Source organism: Pan paniscus, chromosome 13 (genome assembly GCF_029289425.2).
Source record: "Pan paniscus chromosome 13, NHGRI_mPanPan1-v2.0_pri, whole genome shotgun sequence".
Lineage (NCBI taxonomy): Eukaryota > Metazoa > Chordata > Mammalia > Primates > Hominidae > Pan > Pan paniscus.
This window is the reverse complement of record NC_073262.2, coordinates 34007615-34031598: the sequence shown is the minus strand read 5'-3', so window position 1 is coordinate 34031598 and position 23984 is coordinate 34007615. Positions and strand designations below refer to the sequence as shown.

The 23984-nt window shown below is 35.8% G+C and overlaps 1 protein-coding gene and 1 pseudogene across 3 annotated transcripts in view; one reads left to right on the top strand and one right to left on the bottom strand.

Annotated features, from left to right (window-relative positions):
• Positions 1-23984, bottom strand: part of LRP1B (LDL receptor related protein 1B) — a 1910203-nt gene that overhangs the window by 649085 nt on the left and 1237134 nt on the right. For all 3 annotated transcript variants that reach the window (XM_034954060.3, XM_034954061.3, XM_003822825.6), the window contains exons 23-25: positions 23084-23329; positions 6324-6521; positions 4023-4227 (exon numbers count right to left, since the gene is read on the bottom strand). In XM_034954060.3, coding sequence (XP_034809951.2) covers positions 4023-4227; positions 6324-6521; positions 23084-23329 — 649 coding nt within the window. The remainder of the gene's footprint in view (positions 1-4022; positions 4228-6323; positions 6522-23083; positions 23330-23984) is intronic.
• Positions 18639-19439, top strand: LOC103786818 (leucine-rich repeat-containing protein 57-like; annotated as a pseudogene).

The following is a 23984-nucleotide window of genomic DNA, read 5'->3' as shown; positions in this document are numbered from 1 at the left end:
ACAGATGCTGCAGTTCCTCCATTCATGGATTAGTAAGTGTCTGGATTAAACTGGGTCAAAAGACATGAACAACTTGTAGCATTATAGGCATAAAAAGGCCGTTATCATCTATCAGATCAAGCAGCAGAAGGTAAAAATAAGTGATCCTGGTTAAAAAAAAAAAGAGGTTACTTATCTATAATATTCAGTTCTTCTAAAACCAACAAAACCTTTATCAGTTCCGTTTAAGAATATTCCTAGATAGGATTAAAATATTATTTAGATGTCTCACTAATCTTCACAATTACTATTTCTACTTTCACCAACGAAATTTTTATGGCAGTTAGAAATTTAGTTTAACTAAATTCAGTTTTAATTAAAAGCTGAATTTTTAGTTCAGTTATTATGACAAAGGAAAACTAAATACTAGCTTTAGCAATAGAGCAGGAAGATGCTATGCAGTAGCGTAAAAATAAAGGCAATGAAAGTTCAAGAACTGAAGTGAGTACCTTGTAGATTCTGCACACCCTGGTGCTTGTTACTCTCTAATAATAAGCTTAATGTTTAAAGCGGGATTCATGGTCTCTTTCAGGTCACCTTAGCAATAAGTGTATTACCTTAAAATGGAATGAAAGAAAAATAGCTCCTCCCTAAGACTCTCAATTTACCATCTTGGAATAGTTTGTCACCTGGGAGATCAGGTCAAAATCCAGAATACTGAAGGAATATGGCATGATGACAGATATGTTTTATAACCCAAAGTGAATGTTGGTGGATTTTATGCTGGGGAAGCAAAGTCGTCAATTAAAAACGCTTCACATTGGCATCTGTAAAAAAAAGGTCACAAAGACCTTGATTGCTGTGGAAACCTCACATGAAGTAAATGTGTTTTGTGGGGCTAGTGTTAGGGCCTGTTTGTTTTCTCAGCTGTGTTAAGGGAGAAAAGTGGCTAGTTGCAAACCTTTCTTTTCATTTGTTATTGTAAACAAAGTTCATAGTTTTCCCATTAGCTGTCTGTCCTTTACTGTATACTTCCCATTTTAAATATATCCTTGAGTTCCTGTAAGTTACATATAAACAAATTCCATTTCTATGCATGCATTCATTTGTTTAACATTTACTTAGCACAAGTATATATTCAAAGAGGCTTAGAAGGATTTTACAGACTGAAAACAACTTCCCTTGCCACCAAAAAGCTTAAGATTTAGTAGAAAATATAACAGTATTTATATAAATCATATTTCTCAATAATTAGTGAATTTTATCTAAAATTAAAAATTTCAAAAGAAGTTTAAATTACTTTGAAGCTCATATCAATGCTGATTCTCAGCTTCCTTATATATTTTATTAATAGTTTGAGAAATTGGGGAAAATTTATGTTTATATTGTACATAGCACTAAGATAGTTAGCTGAGTTTAAATAAAATTATATTTCAATGTTGCTTTTCTTGTGCTTGGCTTGGCTTTGCTGTAAGTGTGTGTGTGTGTGTGTGTGTGTGTGTGTCTGCTTATTGTTGCTGTTTTAAGCCTACCTTCTGAAAGGTCCAATATATTAAACTAACCTCAGAACTTTTTATCAAAATAGCCAATAAACTTGAAAATATTTTAATATTCACATTACATTATTAAATCTAAAAATGTACATTTTAAAATGTGCTTTATGATGTTTATATACTGCATAAACTTTATATCTTAATCATATTAACCTCTATCAAATAACTTTTAACAATAAAAGCCTATCAAATCATGACAAAAAATCTGTCAACCTTCCAGTTAACACTTAAGAGTTTAATGAATTAGTACTGTTATCCAAACTCTGGTCATTTATTCTAGAAATGATTGTATAAGCATTATTTTGTTACCCTATTTTAAAAAAAAGTATTATTTTATTATCAATGTAATTATCTTAATTAGCCTCACTGTTTCATAGCAGCAATTAGTGATGGAAGGTATCAACTCCCCCAGAAGCATTTTTAACTTTCCCCTACTTTCAGTCTAGCTTTCTGTATTAACTTTCAACTCTTCGAGGATATTTCACACTGAAATCGTATTTGGTATTTTCACTTAAATAATATGTGTAGATTGTATGTCCTTTGTGTTTCTGTTTTCTTTCTTTACTCTCAGGTTGGATATTTACAAAACTGAGATAAATAAGTTGATCCTAGCATTGTCAATACAATATCAGTGGAAAATGAAGCATCCACTGCAAAATCTATCTTGTTTGGAGAGACCATTTTTAAACTTTCATACACCTTGTTTTTTGTTTTCTGTGTCATTTATAATTTTGGGATTATTCACATTTTTCTTCTCATGTTGGTATACATGCTAGGACTACAATCTTTTCCAAAATATTACTTTTCTTTTATTCAGAAAGTTTCCCATGCTGACACAACTTAGGTCTGATAGGTGAAACCCTCACATCAGTAGTTGTTGGTACTGGAGATAAGGCCCTAGCTGATAATGAGCTAGCAACTTTGTAGGAAGTGTAGGGTCAGTATCAGCAATCTACTTGTACCTCAGGAATAAAATATTGAAAAATAAAGGCATGTCTTATTAAACATAGCAGGCTTTTTCCTGATCAATTGTTAGTACAGGAAGTAATGGGTGAAATAGGTAATATGTAGACTACATAAACTAGAGAATATACTTCCAGGCTAAGAGAAACAGCTACTACTCAGCTCATTGTTACCAAATCTCCCTATTTTACAAAAGAAGGCAGAAATCCAGGGTCTTATGTAAAATCTCTCAATATTTTAAATTTTGACAACTAATTCAAGTAAATTTAAAACACTGGGGAAAATAAAGCAAACACATAAATGAGGGTGGCCAATTTGGAATCCTTGCTCTAGATAAATGGTTTCTGCCCCTTTCATTTCTGAGTCAAAATTGAGGAAAAGAGACACAAACATACTTCCCAATCTATTGACTTCTGAGTCTTAGGCATAGACAAGAGTAAAAGTCAGAAGGTGTGGCCAGGAGGCCGACTTAGACATCGCCTGGCTTTTCTCTCTTCTTTATCTCGTTGAACTCCCTTTTGGCTCACTCCCTGCTCATTGGAGCTCCTCTCTCATTGAAGCACTCATTGGTGCTCCCTGGACTTGATATTACCTAAAGGTACAAACCTTCTAAAGAATTCCTTTCTGCTAGCCTTTAGGCTTGACAATGACCTTTGATTTACAAAACAATTACAAAGGTCAAAATCGACAGGAATAACAAAGCATTCTCACCTATCAGTTGCATATTATCTCCCATGTATATCATCTCCTTAAAAACAACTGAAGGAGGAAGATGTTATTATCCCCAATTCATAGAATAGAAACCTGAAATCTAAGGGAAAAAGGTACACTTGATACACCCAGAGTATAAGTGACTGGGCAGGAACGGGAACCCATATGTTCTGGCTGGAAATCCAGTGCCTCTCTTCTGCTCCTTCACAACGGAACACGAAAGGGAAGAGGGCAGTAACCTAAGTTACTCAACATTGAACCTTGTTTTCCAGAATCATATGCTTTGTCTTTCAAACTTCCTAATAGGCCATATCTCACTACTGGACTCCTTCAAGCTTATTTAAATTTTCTTTTAAACTGACTCCAAGAACATAAAAAATAAATAAAGGGTGAAGCGGTTAACATCTGTGACTATTTAGAACAAAGACTGGCCCTGTAGTTTGCAACCATTAGAAACAATTACAACATCTCTTTGGCAGGGCAAAGAGAAATTCATTAAATTACTGTTTTGAAAAAGAGTTGCAATAGCTTCCAATAGGGCCTAATGCCCACATTTAGAAAAAAAAAAAAAAAAGACATTTTGAGCCTCTAAAAGTACCTATGTAAGCAATCCTATCACCAAACTTGTGGTAATAAACTAGTTGCTGTACGTACAACTCACATACCTACCCCCACCACCACCCCCCACACACACACACATACATGGGCACAAAATAACCACTTTGACTCATAATTGATGAGATAATTAAATTCAATGTTAAATTGACAGACTATTTTTTATGCCAAACTCAATCTATAAAAGGCAAACTTCTTTACCCATATCTTGGGTCCAAAGCGATGGCCCTGGGGTGTTCCATGGCTCCTGCTATTAGTGTAGTTCTTAGGGAGCCATCTAGTTTGGCCACTTCGATTTGGTCCAGATTGCTGTCTATCCAGTATATGTTTCCTGCTATCCAGTCGACTGTCAGGCCTTCTGGAGTAGCCAGGCCATGCTCCACAACCACTTCAATGGCACTGACACCTACAAAAGAAGGAAAACCAACAGGTGCACCCATTCAAGGATTGTGTTAAGCACAAAGGAAAAGGCCGACCTGTGATCAGCAGTACAAATTATTTCAATGTGATTTCAACTTTGAGAGATTGCAAAAGTGCTACCTAGCACAGGTAAAACCAAGTAGACTCAAATTTAGCATTACCGATCTTCCTTGCCAGAAATCTTTAATCTAGTAAATCCTTTTAGTATCAGTGGAATAAAGTTTTTAAGCAGCTCTGAGGCTAATAACAACGTTGAGGTTGCAAAAAAAAGTTATTTCTTGTTCCTGACTTTTTTATACAGAGCAAAGGATTTTGGAAACAATAATGATATTCTGGTTAAAATCAGTGCAACTTAACTCAAATGTTGATCTTCAAGAGTAGAATAACATCAAAAGAAAAAGCCCACCAGAGCTAAGATGCATTCTGGCTAATCAGCACTCACTCTTTTTCTCTTTTTAGAAGGATAACAGATAATAGCTACTACTATATTTAACCTTAACAAAGATAAACCCCAGATGACCCTCTTCCCCACCTGGGACCCTAAGACTTGCAAGATGTAACAAAAATGTAAATAAGAGAAAAAGGTCTGAATAAAAATAAGCATTTCGGTGATGCCTACCAATATTCTTATTTATCCACTATTGAATTTCTTTCACAATTAAAAAAAAAATCTTTTTTTCTATTTTTTGAGACAGGGTCTCACTTCTGTTGCCCAGGCTGGAATGCAGTGGTGTGATCACGGCTCATTGCAGCCCATGTTTCTCCTACTTCAGCCTCCTGAGTAGCAAGGACTACAGGTGCACACAACCACACCCAGCTAATTCTTTGTATTTTTAGTAGAGATGGGGTTTTGCCATGTTGTCCAGGCTGGTCTCAAACTCATGGGCTTAAGCATCTGTCTGTCTCAGCCTCCCAAAGTGCTGGGGTTACAAGCATGAGCCACTGTACTGGCCAACCAAAACTTTCATTTTTAAATACCTTTTCTGATATGATAAATCATTGTAGTTTGTAACATTGCTACCACAGCAGTGCTTTTTGTTAGACATATTAACAATGTGTTGTATGAAGTAGCTAACCAATTAATCCTATGAATCTAAATCCATCATTTTAAATCAGTATATGACATAGGATATAAGTTTACATATCATAATTATGTGCTTAAATATGACCATTTTTCAAAATTGCAAAGGTGATTTACAATGGAATTAAGAATTTGACAGAGATACCTTGTCCTTGGAATGGTACATGGGTTCAACATTTCAAAAGAAATATATATTTGTGTCAACGACTTCCTTTTTTTTTTTTTTTTTTTTTTTGAGATAAAGTGTCATTCTGTTGCCCAGGCTGGAGTACAATGACATGATCTAGGCTCACTGCAACCTCCGCCCCCAGGTTCACGCAATTCTCCTACCTCAGCCTCCCGAGCAGTTGGGAATACAGGCATGCACCACCACGTCCAGCTATTTTTTGTATTTATAGTATAGATGGGGTTTCATCATATGGGCCAGGCTGGTCTGGATCTCCTGACCTCACGTGATCTGCCTGCCTCGGCCTCCCAATGTGCTGGGATTATAGGTGTGAGCCACCACACCCGGCTATTTATATCAAAGACTTTCTACTTAAGAAAGGGTTAGTTTAGCCAAAAGAGATAAGTCAAATTATGGCAAAAATATTTAGCTCATATTAGTCATCTTTGTAATACTTTCTTCATTTTTTTGAATTATGTTGAAAGATGGTAGCAAAATTAAAAAAAAAAACAAGTTATTGTAACTCCTAAAAATGTGACTAATGGTATGTAACAACCAGTCTTTTTTTTTTTTTTCTTGTAAATGCATTTCTTTGCCATCAGTCCATGGAAAAGTCCACAGTGGCAAATGGTGTGAACAGCACGAGCGTCACCACTTCCTGCCCCCAACAGGTGCTCACACAGATGCTCAACATCCCTGATTTTACATATATGAGGGAGGGGATAAAGGACCAAAGGTCAAAGAATAATCAAAATTTCTTCTAGTTATAATGTGTTCTTTGAATTTTCACTTAAAAAAGTAATCTAAACATTAAGAAAAATTATAATATATGTACCTCCACTTTCAGAAAGCTTTCCCCGGTATATTCTGTCTTCTACAACATCTGTCCAATAAAGTAAACTTTGATTGAAGTGAAAATCAAGTGCTATTGTGTTTCTCAATCCAGGAACAAGTAGACTATAGTCTCTTTTGTGAAGATCAATCCTTCTGATCTCATGACGAATAGAAAAGATGATGAATGCTTCAAAAGGATCTGAAATTAAATTTATTTTTAATAGGCTTATGAAAATGTAAACTCTGGTAATGAAACGCTTGGGATCAAAATATGTTATTTAAAAGTATAATTTATTACATAATTCTCTGTCTTAAAACAGCAATTTCTTTTAATCCAAAATTTAACAGAAACTTGCAAAACTTAGGTTTATGTGTATTCATTAGAATAGGTATTAGGGAGTTTTTATTCCTTGGATTTACATATACCTGATACTGATTAAAGAATAGCAGAATTATTGCCACGCAAAGACAAAATGGAGGATTTTCTGGTTCTTTTTAGAATTTCAGCTGACAACTTAAAGCTCAGAAAAGTCACCATAGAAATTGCTAAGATTTGGCTAAAACTAACTTTGCTACACTCTTAACTAACCATCCCATACTAACAGATCCATAGAGGAGAACTATCCAACGACAAAGAAAAAGAGATCTGTGAAGAAGTTGTTGGACTTATAGTTAGGGAGTGCTTCCATTAAGAGATAAGATGGCGGCTTCCTGCAGAGTCCAAAAAAATCATAACTATATCATTCCTCACTTGGTGTTTTTTAGCCTGAAACAGGCCTGGGTAGGGAGAAAGGAAAGAAGCTTTGAAAACGGATATGAGATTAAAGTTTCTTTTAGTATTATTTTTTGTGCCTAAAAGAATGTTTCAGTATCTGAAAGTTACTAAAATTATGTTATTTCAAATATGTATCAACCCTAAACTAATTACTGTGAGACATACTGATGTATATTGTGATCACTTAGATATTGCACTTATTTATTGCACAGTATTGTTTTTGCTGTATGACATTATTGTGACAAGAGCTAACTGAAACAATATATCAAAAACATGTACAGAATAGTTCCAAATAGCTCCCAATAAAACAAATACTCTTAAAATTTAATATCCAGGATTTAGCATTTTTAAAATAAAGAAAATGTTTGTGTTGGATGCACAGTTGTTTAAAAGAAAAATTACGTAATTTTGGATTAGCTCTTATGTTAGGTCTTTGATACAATTTGAATTAATTTTTGCATATGGTATGAGATAGGTTCAGATATCATTCAATTGCATGTGAAAATCTAGTTCTCCCAGAGCATTATTTCTTGGAAAGATGATTTTTCCTCCACTCATATTCAAACTTATTTCATACCATAGACAAAAACTAACTCAAACTGTATTATAGACTTAAATGTAAGAGCAGCAAAAATTCCAGTTCTAGTTGAACACCCCAGATAATTAAAAATGCATGTCCACACAAAAACTGGTGCATATTCATGGCAGCATTATTCATAATAACCAAAAGTGGATACAATTCATATGCCCATCAACTGATGAATAAAAAAATGCTGTCTACCCACATGACAGATATATTATTCATCAATACAAAGAAAAGAATTACTGGTGTATGCTAAAACAAATGAAAACATTACGCCAAGTGAAAGAAGGTAGTCATAAAACACATATTGCATGATTACATTTATATGAAATGTCCAGAATAGGCAAATCTTTAGTGGTAGAAAATAGATCAGTGGTTTCTAGGGCCGAGGGTAGGTATTAACAGGTAGTGATTGCAAATGGGCATGGGGTTTGTTTTGGGGTGATTAAAGTGTTCAAAATTAAATAGTTGTAATAGTTAAACTGAATTGTGCACTTTAAAAGAGTGAATCTTATGGTATGTAAATTATATCTCAATACATCTGTTATTTAAAAAATGTGGTAATGACTGTAAAAACTTGTAAAGGGCATAGAACTGTACAAATACTACCTTTAGCTCACTGTTAACAGTCCAGGTTCCATGTATCATTAATTTTTTACTCATTTAGAGTCATTCCTATAACCCTCCTCAGATCTGAAAAATTTTCTATCTACATAAAGAAAACAAAGAATGCCAATAATTTAGTTCTGTTTCTTTTCTGTGCATTTGAGTTAGTTGAATAGAGAAATTATTATTAGAAAAATTAATGGAATAATATTTCAACTCAAAGAATTCAGAAAATAAAAATGAATTAACTCAAATTTGAAAATAATAACAAATATAACTACAGAAATTGATAAAATACAACAAAAGATATTACTAGCAAACCCAAAGCCATTTGTTTAAAAGAATAACAAAATATAGATAGATGACCTATGGCAGACTTGATTTTATATATATATATACTTATACATATAAATATACATACATATATAAATTAACAACAGGAAGAGTAAAAATAGAAAATATAGAAAATAAACAGATGAGTAAGATATGCATTTTAATAATACACTTGAAAATATGTAAAGTAAGTCAATTCTTAGAGAAATGTGTTAGCAAAATTGACTTAAAAAGAAATAGAAGGACAGGTGCGGTGGCCCGTGCCTGTAATCCCAGCACTTTGGGAAGCCAAGGCTCGTGGATCACATGAGGTCAGGAGTTCGAGACCAGCCTGGCCAACATGGTGAAGCCCCGTCTCTACTAAAAATACAAAATTATCCAGACATGGTGGCATGTGCCTGTAATCCCAGCTACTCAGGAGGCTGAGGCAGGAGAATCACTTGAACCTGGGAGGCAGAGATTGCAGTGAGCCTAGATCATGCCACTGCACTCCAGCCTGCACAATAAAGTGAGTCTGTCTCAAAAAAAAAAAAAAAAAATTTGAAATGATATATAAGCATTACAAACATTGATTTAATAGTAAAATTATACCTTCCGATCTAACGTGAAAAAAAGTAAAACCTACAAGACTAAAAGTAATTTAACAAAGTGGTACTCAAGTTATCTACATAGACTGCTGCCAGTACACAGACTTTGTTACTAGTCCATAGTGAAGTCACATAGTAATTGAGAATATTAAGAAAAGTTTACACCAATTAAAACAGCAAGACCACACCCATTTTATGGGGCATAATTGGAAGTCCAAGAATTATCAAAACATCACACATGGAGTGCTTCCTATATACTGTAATTATTCTTAAACTTTTCTTTTTGAGACAGAGTCTCACTTTGTTGCCCAGGCTGGAGTACAGTGGCATGATCTTGACTCATTGAAACCTCTGCCTCCCAGCCTTAAGAAATTCTCATGCCTCAGCCACCTGAATAGCTGTGATTACAGGCATGTGCTACCATACCCAGTTAATTTTTGTATTTTTAGTAGAGACAGGGTTTCTCCATGTTGGCCAGGATGGTCTTGAACTCCTGGCCTCAAGTGATTCACCTGCCTTGGCCTCCTAAAGTGCTGGGATTACAGACATAAGCCACCTGGCCCAGCCATTCTTAAACATTTATAAATTCCAATTTACGCAGTCCTCACAAAGCCTTATGAGGTGGGTGATATTGTCACCCCCATTTTACACAGGAAGAAACAGAGGTACAGAGAAATTATATAACCACCATGCCAAAGTCACAAAGCTAGTAAGTGGAGGAGAAGCAATTTGACCCATGACGGTGGTAGCTAGTGTTAGCAATGATTTGGAGAATGAGGCACTTTCATAAAGAGTCAATGGTAGTTTGTATTTCTACAACTATTTTGGAGACATATTTGGCTATAATAGACTTGAACACGTGTAAATGAAGATGCGCGTACACTTGAATATGTAGTTCAACTTGTGTACATTTTCATATGTAGACATCATAAGGCCATTTACTACAACATAGTTTGATATAGCAAACTCCTAGAAAGAACCTTAAAGGCCACAAACAGAGGAATGACAAACTGTAATCTTTTTATAGAGTAGAATGTTATAGAGCAGTTAAATCTCAAAATCATATTATTAGTTAAAAAAAAAACCTAGTTCCAGATGGGTACATAATGTATATAACTTGTGTACATATAAAAGCACAGTGTTAAATGTTGCTTAAAAACACAAACTGTAAGGATAGAACAGATACACCAGGCTCTCAAAAGGGGCTGTCTCTGGAGATGGAGAAATGCATACACAGAGGGCTTCAAAGTTATCTAATGTTTTATTACTTTCAGAAAATCATTTAAATTGTGAATGACATATTCTAAATATTTAAAAATATTGGCTGTTGAATACATTATTCCCACTATTTCCAAACATGTTTGAGTTTATAAAATGAAAAGTAATTAAAAGCACGTTTTCTTTGAACAATGACCTTTACATTGACTATCTTATTAAAACTGCTCACAGTCTTTTCACGTTCTTGTATTCTTTATAGTCATTTTATGTTGAGAAAACATTTGTTTGATAAATATTTACTGAATTATGCTTGACTGAAATAAAATAAACAAACAAAATAAACTAGTTTACCAAAGATCAAAAATCAAAATGTAAATTTTCAAATGATTTTCTATTTGAACTCTTAATCTAGATATCTCCTTCAAGTGCCTCTAAAGATCTATGTTGACTTATTAGATTATTATTTCCCCTTTGAGAAAATAAAGTTGTAATGAATAGTCCAATGTGTTATTTCATAAACCAGTGGGAAATCATGAAGATAGAATTTTAAAATCCCATCTTACAATGTTTTTATTTTAATTAAATGAAACCTTGTAAAAAAGTATTTGGAGATAAAATAAATGAAGAATTTTCTAGTTTGTTTTAATCTTGACATAGCTATATTAACTTCTTTTGTGGCAACTCAATTTAGAACGAATATAAATAATATGTGAAGTAGCCATCCATTTTTACTGTTTTCTAACAATTCTTCCAGTATACTAGCTTCTATCTCATAAACGACTGAATTTAACAGCTCAAATCAGCATATTATCCTCTTAATAGAGAAGTGGCCTGAAATCTTTCTCCTTTAGCATATTATAAGAGATGAGATATGTACAAAATAAAGGAGGTTACAATTTATACTTTTTATAAGTGATGAATTTCATTTTTATAAATCTAGTGCTTTACAAGAAGCTTTTAGAAAACACTCAGAAGACTGTTATCTTCTATGTACAATTATCTTCTTTGTTTTTCTTTTAGTCCCACTACAGATTTGCAGAATGATTTTTATCAGACAGACTATGAAAGCAGCAGATGAGTTGCCTAAGAAAAAGAGTCCTTCTTCAGATCCTTTCAGGGTAAATTGCTATTACAACCATACAACTAGCAATTCTATGTGAAATCCCCTGATTCTTTACCATATATATGATATAATCAAACAAAAAGTGATATTACTGTTACAATGTTTTCTCTCCTGCTACTTCGGAGTTTTTACTGTATTTTCTGTTCTTACATTTAGGAATTTATTTGAACTTTTCTGTCCCATCATCAGATACATTTATTTTACACAGTAGCAACTTATGAAGTGGTAAATGGTATATTATTTATGTGGCCCAATATATATCATGACTTGCTTCCGTCCATTTCTCCAGCTATAGGCATATTGGGAATGAATGATGGTTAAATATTTCTGAAGTATAATATACAGGTAGGCAGAGGGAATAGAATCAATAGAATGAAGGCCAGGATGAACTTTCAAGTATTGTTCAAACTTGTACATATACATGATGATGTCATCAGCTGTCTCTGACATTTTTTTAAGAACCAATTTTTTGTTTCTCTCTTAGTAATCACTTTCCCAAGTATTTCTGGATTTTTAAAATATATCTGCTTTGTATGTCAAGTTCGTGATTTGCTTAACTCACCAATTCTTTTCATTAACAAGTTGTAAGAATCCTCCTTTGGGGGGTGTGTGTGTGAGAGGCAGAGTGAGAGAGAAGAGCACTCACTCAGGTGAGAGGCGGAACAACAACAAAACCTGCATTTCTAGGATACAGTCCAGTGTCTTTTACTAGATTGTATTTAAGAAATATTTTTGATTGCATAAATGAATAAATAATTATAAAAATCAATGAATGAATAACAAGCCTAGAAGACCCTAAATATGATGAAAATGATTGTGGGCGGAAGAAGAAATATGGAAAGAAATGAATCAAACAAAGGAGTAAGTGACAGAAGCAGACAAACAGGACTTGTTCAACAGAGGTCACCGTGGATGAAGTTCATAGATGGGTGACTGAACGGAGGCAGTATCTGAAATGTCTAAAGTTTAGAACATAGTGTTGATTTCTACAAATTAATAAGAAAAGGCAGTAATCTTAATAGGAGAATGACCAAAGGAAATTAAGGCTAGTGAGTATAGGGAGAGGTGCTCAAACTCATGAGAAATAAAACAAACGCAAACAAAAGCAATGATATATCATGTTACTCCTACACATTAGGGAGAAAATGACAGAGTGGATAATTTTGAGAGCTGCGAAGGATGCGGGAACTTAGTGAACTGTTGGTATAGATGTAGACAGTGCAACCACTCTGAAGAGGAACTGGTTCTACTTAGTCATTGTAAGTAGAAGTACATTCCATGATTGTTACTGGTCCTAAAGGAATTTTTATCCACATCTATAAGAATGCCGGTAAATGTATGTCTATGGAATTATCATTTGTACAGAAAGTTAGGGGCAACTTGAGTGTATTGATATGGTAGAATGGAAAAGCATAAAAGATGTGTGCATGCTCTACGACACTATCTAGTGATTAGAAGTAACAGAGTAGGTGTACAGTTCATAAAGACAGTGCTGACTAAAAAAGGTAAATGACAGACTGTAATATGTATAATACCAATTACATAATTAAAAATGTATGCAAAAAAACATAGATTTTTATAAGAGAAGATATGAACTACATTGAAATGACTTCCTCCAGAGACAGAGGAAAGGAAGAGGGGTAGGCTTTCGAAATAAAAGTAAAGAAAGAAAGAGAGACCAAGGGAGGGCATGAGGAAAATAACAAATCTTACATAGATCCAATTATAATGCTGTGCCAGGAAGTGAGGAGTGTAATCAACTCAACACTTCCTGCCTGATCTTCAAAAGATAAAGAGAAAGAGAGGAAGAGAGATCATAAATATGAGAGTAATTGAAGAAAAGAGAAAGGGTCCAACTACTTAAAACAGAGAAAGCTCTTACATTCAATAATCATTTGCTGCAAAATGTTCATATGTTTCATAAGGGATATAAAATATTTTGATTCAATCTCAACTTTTATGAAAGTGGATGCAAGTAACAAAAGTAAGGTCATGAAAATGTTGACTATTCAAAGGCATCATAGGAATGTGTGGGCTCACAGCATAGATAAACTGCCTGTGTCTTTGCAGTATTATGTAAATGCTCCTGCTTTGAGGTCAGGAAGAATAAAGTTCAAAACCTTTGCCCTAACATCTCTTAGACACAACCTCTTACCCTGAGCAAATCAAGTAACCTTTCTGGGTCTTCATTTCCATAGGCATAAAATCAGAGTTTTAAGACTATTTATCTGGTTTCTTGGGAGTAATAAATAAATGATCGTATTTTAGGTGTTGGGTAAATGGTAGCTATTAATAACATTATAATAATTAACTTGAAGAAATTCTTTGTAGATAAGGGAGTTTTGAAGAGTGTAAAGGATTCAAATTTCCAGGGAGAATGTGAAAGATATTGTTATTAAGTCATAGATGATAGTGAACGGAATATGTGAAGAAGATGACTAAATGAAGCGACTTATGTGAAAGTGCTTTACACATTCTTAGTCGTGCATATACTGTCATTACTCATGATGAAAATAGCAATAATGTGCCTAAAGTCAAAACCCACAGTGGATGATGATGAAACATAAGGGTGGAGAGGGAAAATGAGCAAAAATGAAGAAGGCTCTGAATAGCAGACAGAAAGGTTTGAGGTTAATTTCATAGAAAATAGAGAGATACTTTGAAAATCTGGATGGAAACTGATATGTAAATGTGTCATTTTTTAAAGAGAAATAAAAGAATGGATGACTGGATTTTAAGTCCCCCATAGCTTCATTCCCCTGATGGCTTCACCTTTATCACTCACTACTCCCCCAGGCAGCAAATCTGCTTATCACTTTATTTTTTATCTTGACCCCTTTCTATTAATTTTCATCTTCCTGGATCTGGATTTTCCTCTCTCTGTCAGTAAAAATACTATGTTTTTTTCCGGTTTCAGTATCCTCCTCCTCAAAAACTGGAGAAACAAGAAGATAAAAACAAATTTGCTGGAGAGAAGATTGCCATCATCATTAGAACATATGTATCTCTTGGCCTGTGCTGTGGTGCAGATGCTGCTTAATTGTAGAAAGAGATCTGAATCCAAGAAACACTGTGAAGAAAAAAAATTAAGACATGGAGAGAGAAGGCAGCAAGGAACTGAAAAAATCAAAGATAAGTTGAGGTTGTGAGCCCTGAAGACCAAAAAAAATACTGCAGCTATTGACAGAATTACAGATAATTGAGGGAGAAGAGAAAGGGTACATTTAGCCAACTAATCTTGAGGTGACCTGATGATATTTGGGGAAGTAGAATTAGATAGTAAGAAAAATGATAGGCCGGGCACGGACGCTTACACCTGTAATCCCAGCACTTTGGGAAGCCGAGACAGGAGGATCACCTGAGGTCAGGAATTTGAGAACAGCCTGGCCAACATGGTGAAACCCCGTCTCTACAAAAATACAAAAATTAGCTGGGCATGGTGGCGCATGCCTGTAAGCTACTCAGGAGGCTGAAGCACGAGAATCACTTGAACCTGGGAGGCAGAGGTTGTAGTGAGACAAAATCGTGCCACTGCCCTCCAGCCTGGGTGCCAGAATGAGACTCTGCCTCAAAAAAAAAAATTGATATAGCTGGAGATGTAAATGCCACAGTAATCAGATCTGGGGTGTAAAGGGAAGGTTCAGAGTGGAAAGGAGTTGTCCAAGGAAATACACATAGAGGAAAGTGAAAATTAAGCTTTGGGTAGTGGACACAGTATACCAAAACACAGCCATTATATTTATGCATTTTTGTGCTTATATTCACAATCTCTTTCCTAGAAATGATTTTAATTAAAAAATAATTTCAAAAGCCTAATAATGACAAAAATAGAGAATAAGAACAAAAAAATGTGAAAATACAATCTGATTCAGGCTGAGATTAAAAAAACATTATATAATGTTATTTGCAATGTTACTAGAAATATGCTGCAAATTTGCCACTGGGCTGCCAAACAAACAGCAATGGAGCCAGAAGAAAACGCAATTGAAACAGGAAATTTTCCCTGACCCCTTCACAGGACTTGGGAAGCGGGTGGCTCGTTTACTCAGCCTGCAGCTCTCAACCCCTCGTGGGAAGGGGAGAAGGCAGGTGAGTGCTCGCAGGGGCCAGAAGGAATGCTTCAGGTCACCTGCAGGAGCAGAACTCCGTGTGGCCCCTAGAGCCTCAGAAGGCATGTTACAGTGCGCTCTTTTACTTTGCTGTCCCTGGGTGGCTTAAGTGTTTAACAGCTCAGTGTGACAACCCCCTGTAACCCGAGCTCTTACTGGGTGTCAGGAAGAATCAGGTCACACAACGAACTGAAGATGGTAAATGCAGGGGATTTTATTGCTGATGAAAATGGCTCTCAGTGGGATGGAGAGCTGAAAAGGGGATGGACCAGGAAGGTGGTCTTCCCCTGGAGTTCAGCTGTCCCAAGCCAAACTCTTCTCCAAGGTCCCACCGTCAAGCCATCCCTCTGAAGTCAAGCTGCTTCTCAACAACGCCAAGCTGTTTTTTTCTCTTCTTCTCTGCTGCTCTGCTGCCAGTGGAGCCTGGGGTTTTCATGAGTACAGGATGGAGGTGGGGGGCAGGGTGGGCCAAGGTGGTTTTGGAAAAGGCAACATTTGAGCAAGAAAACAGGGATGTAAAGTTCTCACTTTGGGCCATGGGTCCAGGCTTGAGGGTGGGGACCTCACGGGGAACCTACCTGTTCTACCCAGTATTTCCCTGCCTCCTGTCCATATCACAATCAGTATCATATTTTAGGTGGTCCTAAAAGAAATCAATACTTCAGAGAAGGGTGATTAATAATTGAATCATAATTATTAATAAATGAATTAATAAATGAATTAAAGAGGGAAAATGTAACTGAATATTGAGATATATGAGAAAACTGAGATTTGAGATATATTAAATAGAAAATAAAAATTATAAAAGTAGCATTTATGAAATATCATTTTATATAATAAGATATTAGGAGTGAACTTAGAGAAAACAGAATCAGTTCTGCAATTCAGCAAAAGCCAGATTGTAAAGAATCAGAGAAGGGAAGAGTGTAGAGAAATTAAAAAAAGATGAGAGAACTATGGAGGAAAACTCAAGGGAAAAAAGGAATGGAACAATCATGGCTGTAATTTGAAAAAACAAAAATAGTTTTTCAAATGCTCAGGCTGAAGTGCAGTGGCACAGTCATGGCTCACTGCAGTCTCAATCTCCTGGGCTCAGCCAATGCTCCTGCCTCAGTCACCTGAGTAGCTGGGACCACAGACATGCACCACCATGACTGGCTAATTTTTAAATTATTTGTAGGTAGAGGGTATCCTTATGTTGACCAGGCTGTCTTGAACGCCTGGGCTCAATAGATCCTCCTGTCTCAGCCCTCCAAAGTGTTGAGGTTACAGGTGTGAGCCACCATGCCCAGCCAAAAGCCTGCTATCATCACTTTTTTTTTCTTTTTAATGTCAAGAGGGATAAGGACAGGTATTGCATTCAATAGGAAGAAAACATTTTAAAAGGGAGAATCAACAGAAGATGATGGAAAACAGAAAATGGGCAAGAAAGAAGAAATTTCTATTTTTAAAGTCCAGTAGTAACTAGTCAATTCATTTTTACTGGACTGTGAATTTGCTGCTTTTCGAAAAGGGGTGAACAAAACACAGAATAAAGCCTTTTTTCTTCAGATGCACAAAGTGCACTATACATTTCAGGAAGAGATTAATTACCAGAAGATTAAATTATCCACTTAAAAATGTTTCATTGTAACTTTAAAAGATGAAATATACTTTTACTTTTCTATAAAATTATGAACAAAACCAGATGGAAAATATAGCAATCTTAACAGTGAGAAATCATATGGTACTGCTAGAGTTTTGTTGGGGCTCAGAAAACAGCACCACAAAGTGAGGACCTAAGAAGCTACCTCAGAAGCAAAGTCTCTCCCTGACCCTCTCCTACCTTCCTGTTTTTCATGCCTCATTCTCTCCTTAGGCAAGCCACAGTAATTATAACCTGTCTTTCCCAGAGCGAGTCATAGAAACTAGCAGCCCCTTTCCCCAAAGCCAGCCATAAAGCCTAAAAATATTATTCTAACCTTCCCAGACTATGATGGTTAATATTGAGGGTCAACTTAATTGGACTGAAGGATGCAAAGTATTGTTCCTGGGTGTGTCTGTGAGGCTGTTGCCAAAGGAGATTAACATTTGAGTCAGTGGACTGGGAGAGGCAGACCCACCTTTAATCTGGATGGGTACCATCTAATCAGTTGCCAGTACAGCTAGGATAAAAGCAGGCAGAGGAATGTGGAAAGACTAGATTTGCTAAGTCTTCTGGCCTCTATCTTTCTCTCATGCTGGATGCTTCCTGCCCTCAAACATCAGACTTCTAGTTCTTCAGCTTTTGAACTCTTGTACCTACACCAGTGATTTGCCAGGGGCTCTCGCACCTTCAGTCACAGACTGAAGGCTGCGCTATCGGCTTCCCTACTTTTGAGGTTTTGGGACTCAGACTGGTTTCCGGGCTCCTCAGCTTGCAGACAGCCTATTGTGGGACTTCACCTTATGATTGTGTGAGTCCGTTCTCCTAACAAACCCCACTTCATGTATTCATCTATCCTATTAGTTCTGTCCTTTTAGAGGACCCTGATGAAGACACCAACTTTCCTGTTTAGGAGCTGGCCATAAAGAAATTGAAGATGCTCATTCCAGAAAGGGTCTGCCCCATAACCTGGGGGAAGCAATGCTGCCCAGAGAAGTTCAGAAGAATCAGAGCAGACAGGCTGTGCTGGTTCCCCACAACCATCTATAAGCATTAGATCATACACTTTTTGTCCAATCATATTTCTACATGTCTGTCCATACTTCATTGAGCCTAAGTATTAAAAATGGACAGTTTTTCCTGGGTCTTTGGGTCTTCATTCTGAAGGTTTCTGTGTCACATAAAACTATCACCAGGTTCCTATCCAGGACTAAGTCTGGGGAACACAACCTGGTTAGTGTGGGTCCTGGGGCTTCCCCTGCTGAACCGTCTGGCAGCTGAGCCATAGGAGGGATGTAGACTGAAGCACTAAAATAGGAAATGGTGCCCTCGGTACTCAAGTGGAATGGGCACACTAAACTGGTGTCTCCCAGATTAAGGACCGTGGGCTGACCAAGTTCTCCTTAGAATTGTAGACACTAATGAGCAATCCCAGGACCATCAATTTGTCCAACGAGATGGACAACCTACCGCTTTTGCTGATACAAAAGTTCACTCTGCTGAAGAACCTCCCCCTGAACAACATAAACTGGTCTGCCTAATGAGATTATGCAATCCTAAAAAAATTCTAGAGATGCTACGCCTAAACGGCAGTCACCTGAGAGAGCTGCCATCTACCTTTGGGCAACTCTCTACCCTCAAGACCCTGAGCCTCTCTGGGAACCAACTGGGAGCGCTATCACCCAACTTTGTAGCCTAGGCCACCAGATGTGGTGGATCTTTCCAAGAACCAGATTTGAAGTATACCTGACATAGCAGGAGAGCTGCAGGTCATCAAACTTATCCTCAACTGGAAGAAGATATCTCAGGTCTCAATAAAGATATCTGGCTGTCCTTGCCTTAAAATTCTTCACCTGGAAGAGAACTGTCTTGAGCTCAGCATGCTTTCACAGAGCATCTGCAGTGATTGCCAGATCTGTCCACTTGATATGGAAGGTAATCTTTTTAAAATAAACTTCAATAAGTACATGGAGAGGTTCATGGCCACCAAGAAGTTGCATGAAGTTCTCCAGGTCTATGGGAACCTTACAGCATACTGACTTGGGACCTGTTGGAGTGCTACTGATTCAAAGGCTCCTGTTGTTGTCAAGGGTATCTGCAATGAGAAGATGATACTCCAGGACATTATGTTTTACTCAATGATCTTTTTTCTTTTCCTTTTCCGGGCTCTTCTCAACTAAGCTAAAAGAAAGGAAACCAGGAGACAGGAAAAGTTCTCCATTTGAGTCATGGATATGACAATGAGCAAGGTTGGTCTTCAAAATCATCATTAGTTTGGCATTAAGAAACCAGTAGCTAGCTGCTATTGTTACGGTGAGGGAGTGCTGCCTGGTAACAGAATAACTCCATACCACAGCTTGAGATTTCATTCAGTTTCAATGTGTGAGCTTTCAAAAAGTCAGTTGCCATTTCATTTCTATGTTAACACTTCATATTTTTATGAAATTCAAATAATTTGTGAGAGGCTGGTATGGTTAATCTAAGGATTTATTATTTCATTCCAGTCCGTCAGTTCAATTGCAGTGTTTATACTTGGAATTTAGGACTTACATAAATATGGGACTGTTTGTCTTGATTAAAAGTATGCTTTGTCAGAGAAGCACCAATACAACACTAAAAAATGTTCCCCAAGGCTGCAGTAGCAAATTCTTTACTATTTCAGGCAACTTATCGACAGAGGGCTCTGAAGAGCTAAAACTGTATATGCAACACTTATAAGATAAAAGACATTTTAATAATCAATATTTTCTTGAAGATTTGTTAGAAATAATGTCTTCTTTCTGGTAATCTTTCCTCCTTTTTGTATTTATAACTCTACTAATCAAATTACCTATCAATAAACTATTGCTATAATATTTAAAAAAAAAAAACCAAAAAACTGTGATCAAATAAATTTGCTATGATTTTCTCTTGTTAACTGGTCTTTGTTATAGGAGAGTCATCTATGACCCTTTTTATGGGGAGGAAAGGGAACACCTCCTTTCTGCCCTTACAGTTCCATTCTGAGCTGCGAGCAGAGGAGTCAATTCCATTAGGAGAGTTATCTCTGTCCTTGGTCACCTGTATTTAAATGTTGAATTATTCTAACGTTAAACATAAGTTGTTATTTATTTCATATGGTATATAACCACTCTAAGACACTCAATCATTTTGTTATCTGTATCCAAAACAAACATCTGGAGCCAATTCTCATGTGAAATATGATCACAAATGTGTCTGAGGTCAATATTTGATCTATTGCTTTTTCATCCAAAACATGTAGGTGAATGAAATGACTATTACCATTACAACAAATTGCTGTTTTTCAGCCTCTCAAGCCAATTACTTTGTGTGAGAATATTGAAGAAGAAATATAGAATAAATGTCTGCTAAACTTATGCTCTGGGACTCAAATTTTAATGGTCAGAAGAAAACTACTACAAAAATAATCATAAAACAAAACAAAATTTAAAGTAAAAGATTAAAATAATACAATAATATCTGAAAGAATATAGTATTTATTAACTGCATATTATTTTCCCATAAGTGGACTGGATATTATGTAAAACACAAGAGAAAAGTCTGTAACCTGAATTCTAACTTCAAAGTTTGTATTATTTTATTGTAAAGAAATAAGAAGATATCTAAGAATATAAAACAGCCAGTTAAAAATATGATCACATATATTCAAGAACAATATGTTCCAGACATAGAAAGAAAAAATAAATGGAAAGCAAGGATATTTGGAAGAAGATTTAATTGATGAAAAAAGACTTGAGCCAGCACGTCTCAAAGAATATCCAGGATTTCTGGAGATGAAGTGAGGAAAGTATAGTCTAAGTGAAAGAAACAAAATGAATAGAGGTTCATAATATATGGGTTCTTATCAGTCTGATGAAGCATGTGGACTCCTCAGAAAGTCGTGCTTTTTTTTAAAATAATTTTAAATTTTTATTTTTGTGAGTACATAGTAGGGGTTATAGTAGTAGTATATTTATAGGTTATGCGGAGGCCTGATAGATATGTAAGCAACAATGTGGAAGGGGCTTCAGGTGGGGGAGGGCTCCAAGTGGGGAAGAACAATGAACAATTGATTGGACAGGTGGCTAATCTCATCATAAACAACGACCTCCTTGTCCTGTGGACACAATGACCTCAATCTGCAAGTAGCTCCCTCCAGCACCACCATATAAACTGTCCTTCCAGCCCCTGCCTCTTTGCAGACAGCCCTGTCTCTGCTGTGCTGCCTGTTGCAACCTTGCAATGTATTTTCATACTTTCCCTAACAAATCTGCCTTTCATTACCTACAACTGTCTTGGTAAATTCTTTTACCCCCTGTGCCAATGGCCCCAGTTAGTTGCTACCTATGACAGGTTACATGAAATATTTTGATACAGGCATGCGATGCAGAATAATCACATCAGGGTAAATGGGGTATCCATCACCTCAAGCATTTATCCTTGTGTTACAAACAATCCAATTATACTCTTAGTTATTTTAAAATGTACAATTACATTATTTTTGACTATAGTCACCCTGTTGTGCTAGATTAGAAAATTTTTTTAAAGTGCAAAAACAATAAGAATAAAGTGTTTTAAAAAGTATAGATGAGAAAACATATTGAAGTGCACTTATTGAAATTAAATAATTTTTGAATATGATCATAAATGTATTTATTATATATTTATTTTGATGTCATGAGACTCAAACTTTATTTGATAGAATATTTTAATTCCTATTCTAATTCCTTTTTGTCTTGGAAAAAGTTGAAGAGATATTCCCCCACAGAGAGGATTTGATTAGTGTATTCAATAATAAGATCCAGCAGTGGGTCTAATGGATCCCATTATTGAATTAGTAGCGGGTTTCAAAGCCTGAACATGTGATATTTTGAGATATGTGTGGCAACTATAATGTGATATGAATATATCTATTACTTCTATCAGCAAATTCATAGTTGCTGCTAATGACTTTGGTGGTCTGTGGCATACATTCACAATGGAAAGAAATGCTAACTTTCAGTTAGAAGTTAAAATAATGCTATAATATTTTCCCAAACAAAGTTCCTGAATCTCTTCAATTCTATCCATAGACTTCTAAGTTTCCTGTGGACTCAGACTAAGAATCTAGAAAAGTGGATGGGAAGCGATACTTCTTTAAACACCCAATGGGTGTGCAGCACAGTAACAAGTCTTTCACACTACTCTTACAACATGCTATAAGCAAGAAATGGTTAAAATGGGCAACATTACTTGAAAAATGAGAAAACTGAAGCTCAACAGTGTTATGTAACCTGCCTAGGGTCACATAAAGAATGAATGTAAGTTACACAATTAGAGTTGAAATATCATAATCTAAAGCCCTTGTTTGCCTTTCCCACTGTGAAAAACCACCTGGAGAATCCGCAAAATGTTTTAAATAAGTGGTTAGAAGATGAACACAGCCAGAGCAAGAAATTGTTTTCAAGAGCAGTAGAAATAACAATTGGGAATGTGGGGCAGGACCCCCTAAAAAAGCATACACAGAGAAACAACGCAAATGCTTTTGCCCATGCAAAAATGAGCCCATCCGGGATATGATAATAAAATCAATGTTTTGGGAAAAAAAATAATCTGATGGTAACAATTCAATGGATAGCAAAAGTAAGGATTATTATATTTTCTCTCTAGAAATTTTATAGTAGGTCTAAAATAACACATTATAATTAAATGCTTTATCTAAAATGAGTTGAATCCTTTCATTAATTTTCTGAAGCAGTTTTGGGATTTGTTTCTTTCAAGATCTATTCTTAAATATAGCAACACACACAAAATAGTTACTTACCAACACTTGTACAACTTTCACCATCTACATCCAGCTTCCAACCTTCATAACATGAGCACTTGACTGTGTGCTTGTGCTGCTCACATACTTGGCTGCACTTTAGATGATTGCTACAGTAATCCACAATTTCACATGTTTTATTGTCTTTGTTGAGTTGAAGTCCTTCAGGGCAGGAACAGACAATTCCTCTTCCAGGAACAACAGAACAGTGGTTGCTACAGCCTCCATTGTTCAGCGAACACTCATCTATAAAAAGGGGGGAACAGATTATAGGTCTTATCAATTGCTTTCCTCAGTTAAATACTAATCATTGAACTCAATTCTCTAAGCCTACAATTAGCCAGGATACTACAAATGAATATAAGAAAGCCCTCTTTGGCTTATTTTTGCTTCAGGGGTTGGTATAGAAATGATGATAGGATTTATCCAAAGGTCAAATTTAATTCTATATGATAGAAATTGTAAATGGAAGATTTTCATTTCTATAAAACTTGGGAATATAGTTTGCTTTGCCCAACAGATGTAAAGTGAGCTCATTGTTTCTATTATGACTGGAAAGATTATGCTGAGCCTTTTAGCAGTGGTACAAAATAATTTGTAGAGGTCTTCCAAAAAAGATGTACATACCATGATGATCTTAATATTAGACATATCTTGATGTTAATAAATTAACAAGTACATCCATATACACATACGTGAATATATGGTCTATATATCTTTTGCAACACTTGTACGGTCTATTTTGGAGTTATAATGCAGAATGGATTACTTTATCCTTTACCGGCTGTAGGTATTTATTTTTAAGTTATGTGAATTGTCCATTGTGCCTCATATATCGGTTATTATGATTCATTCAGTGATGCCATGGAAACATCATAAGCAAAACACTAAAAAAAAAAAA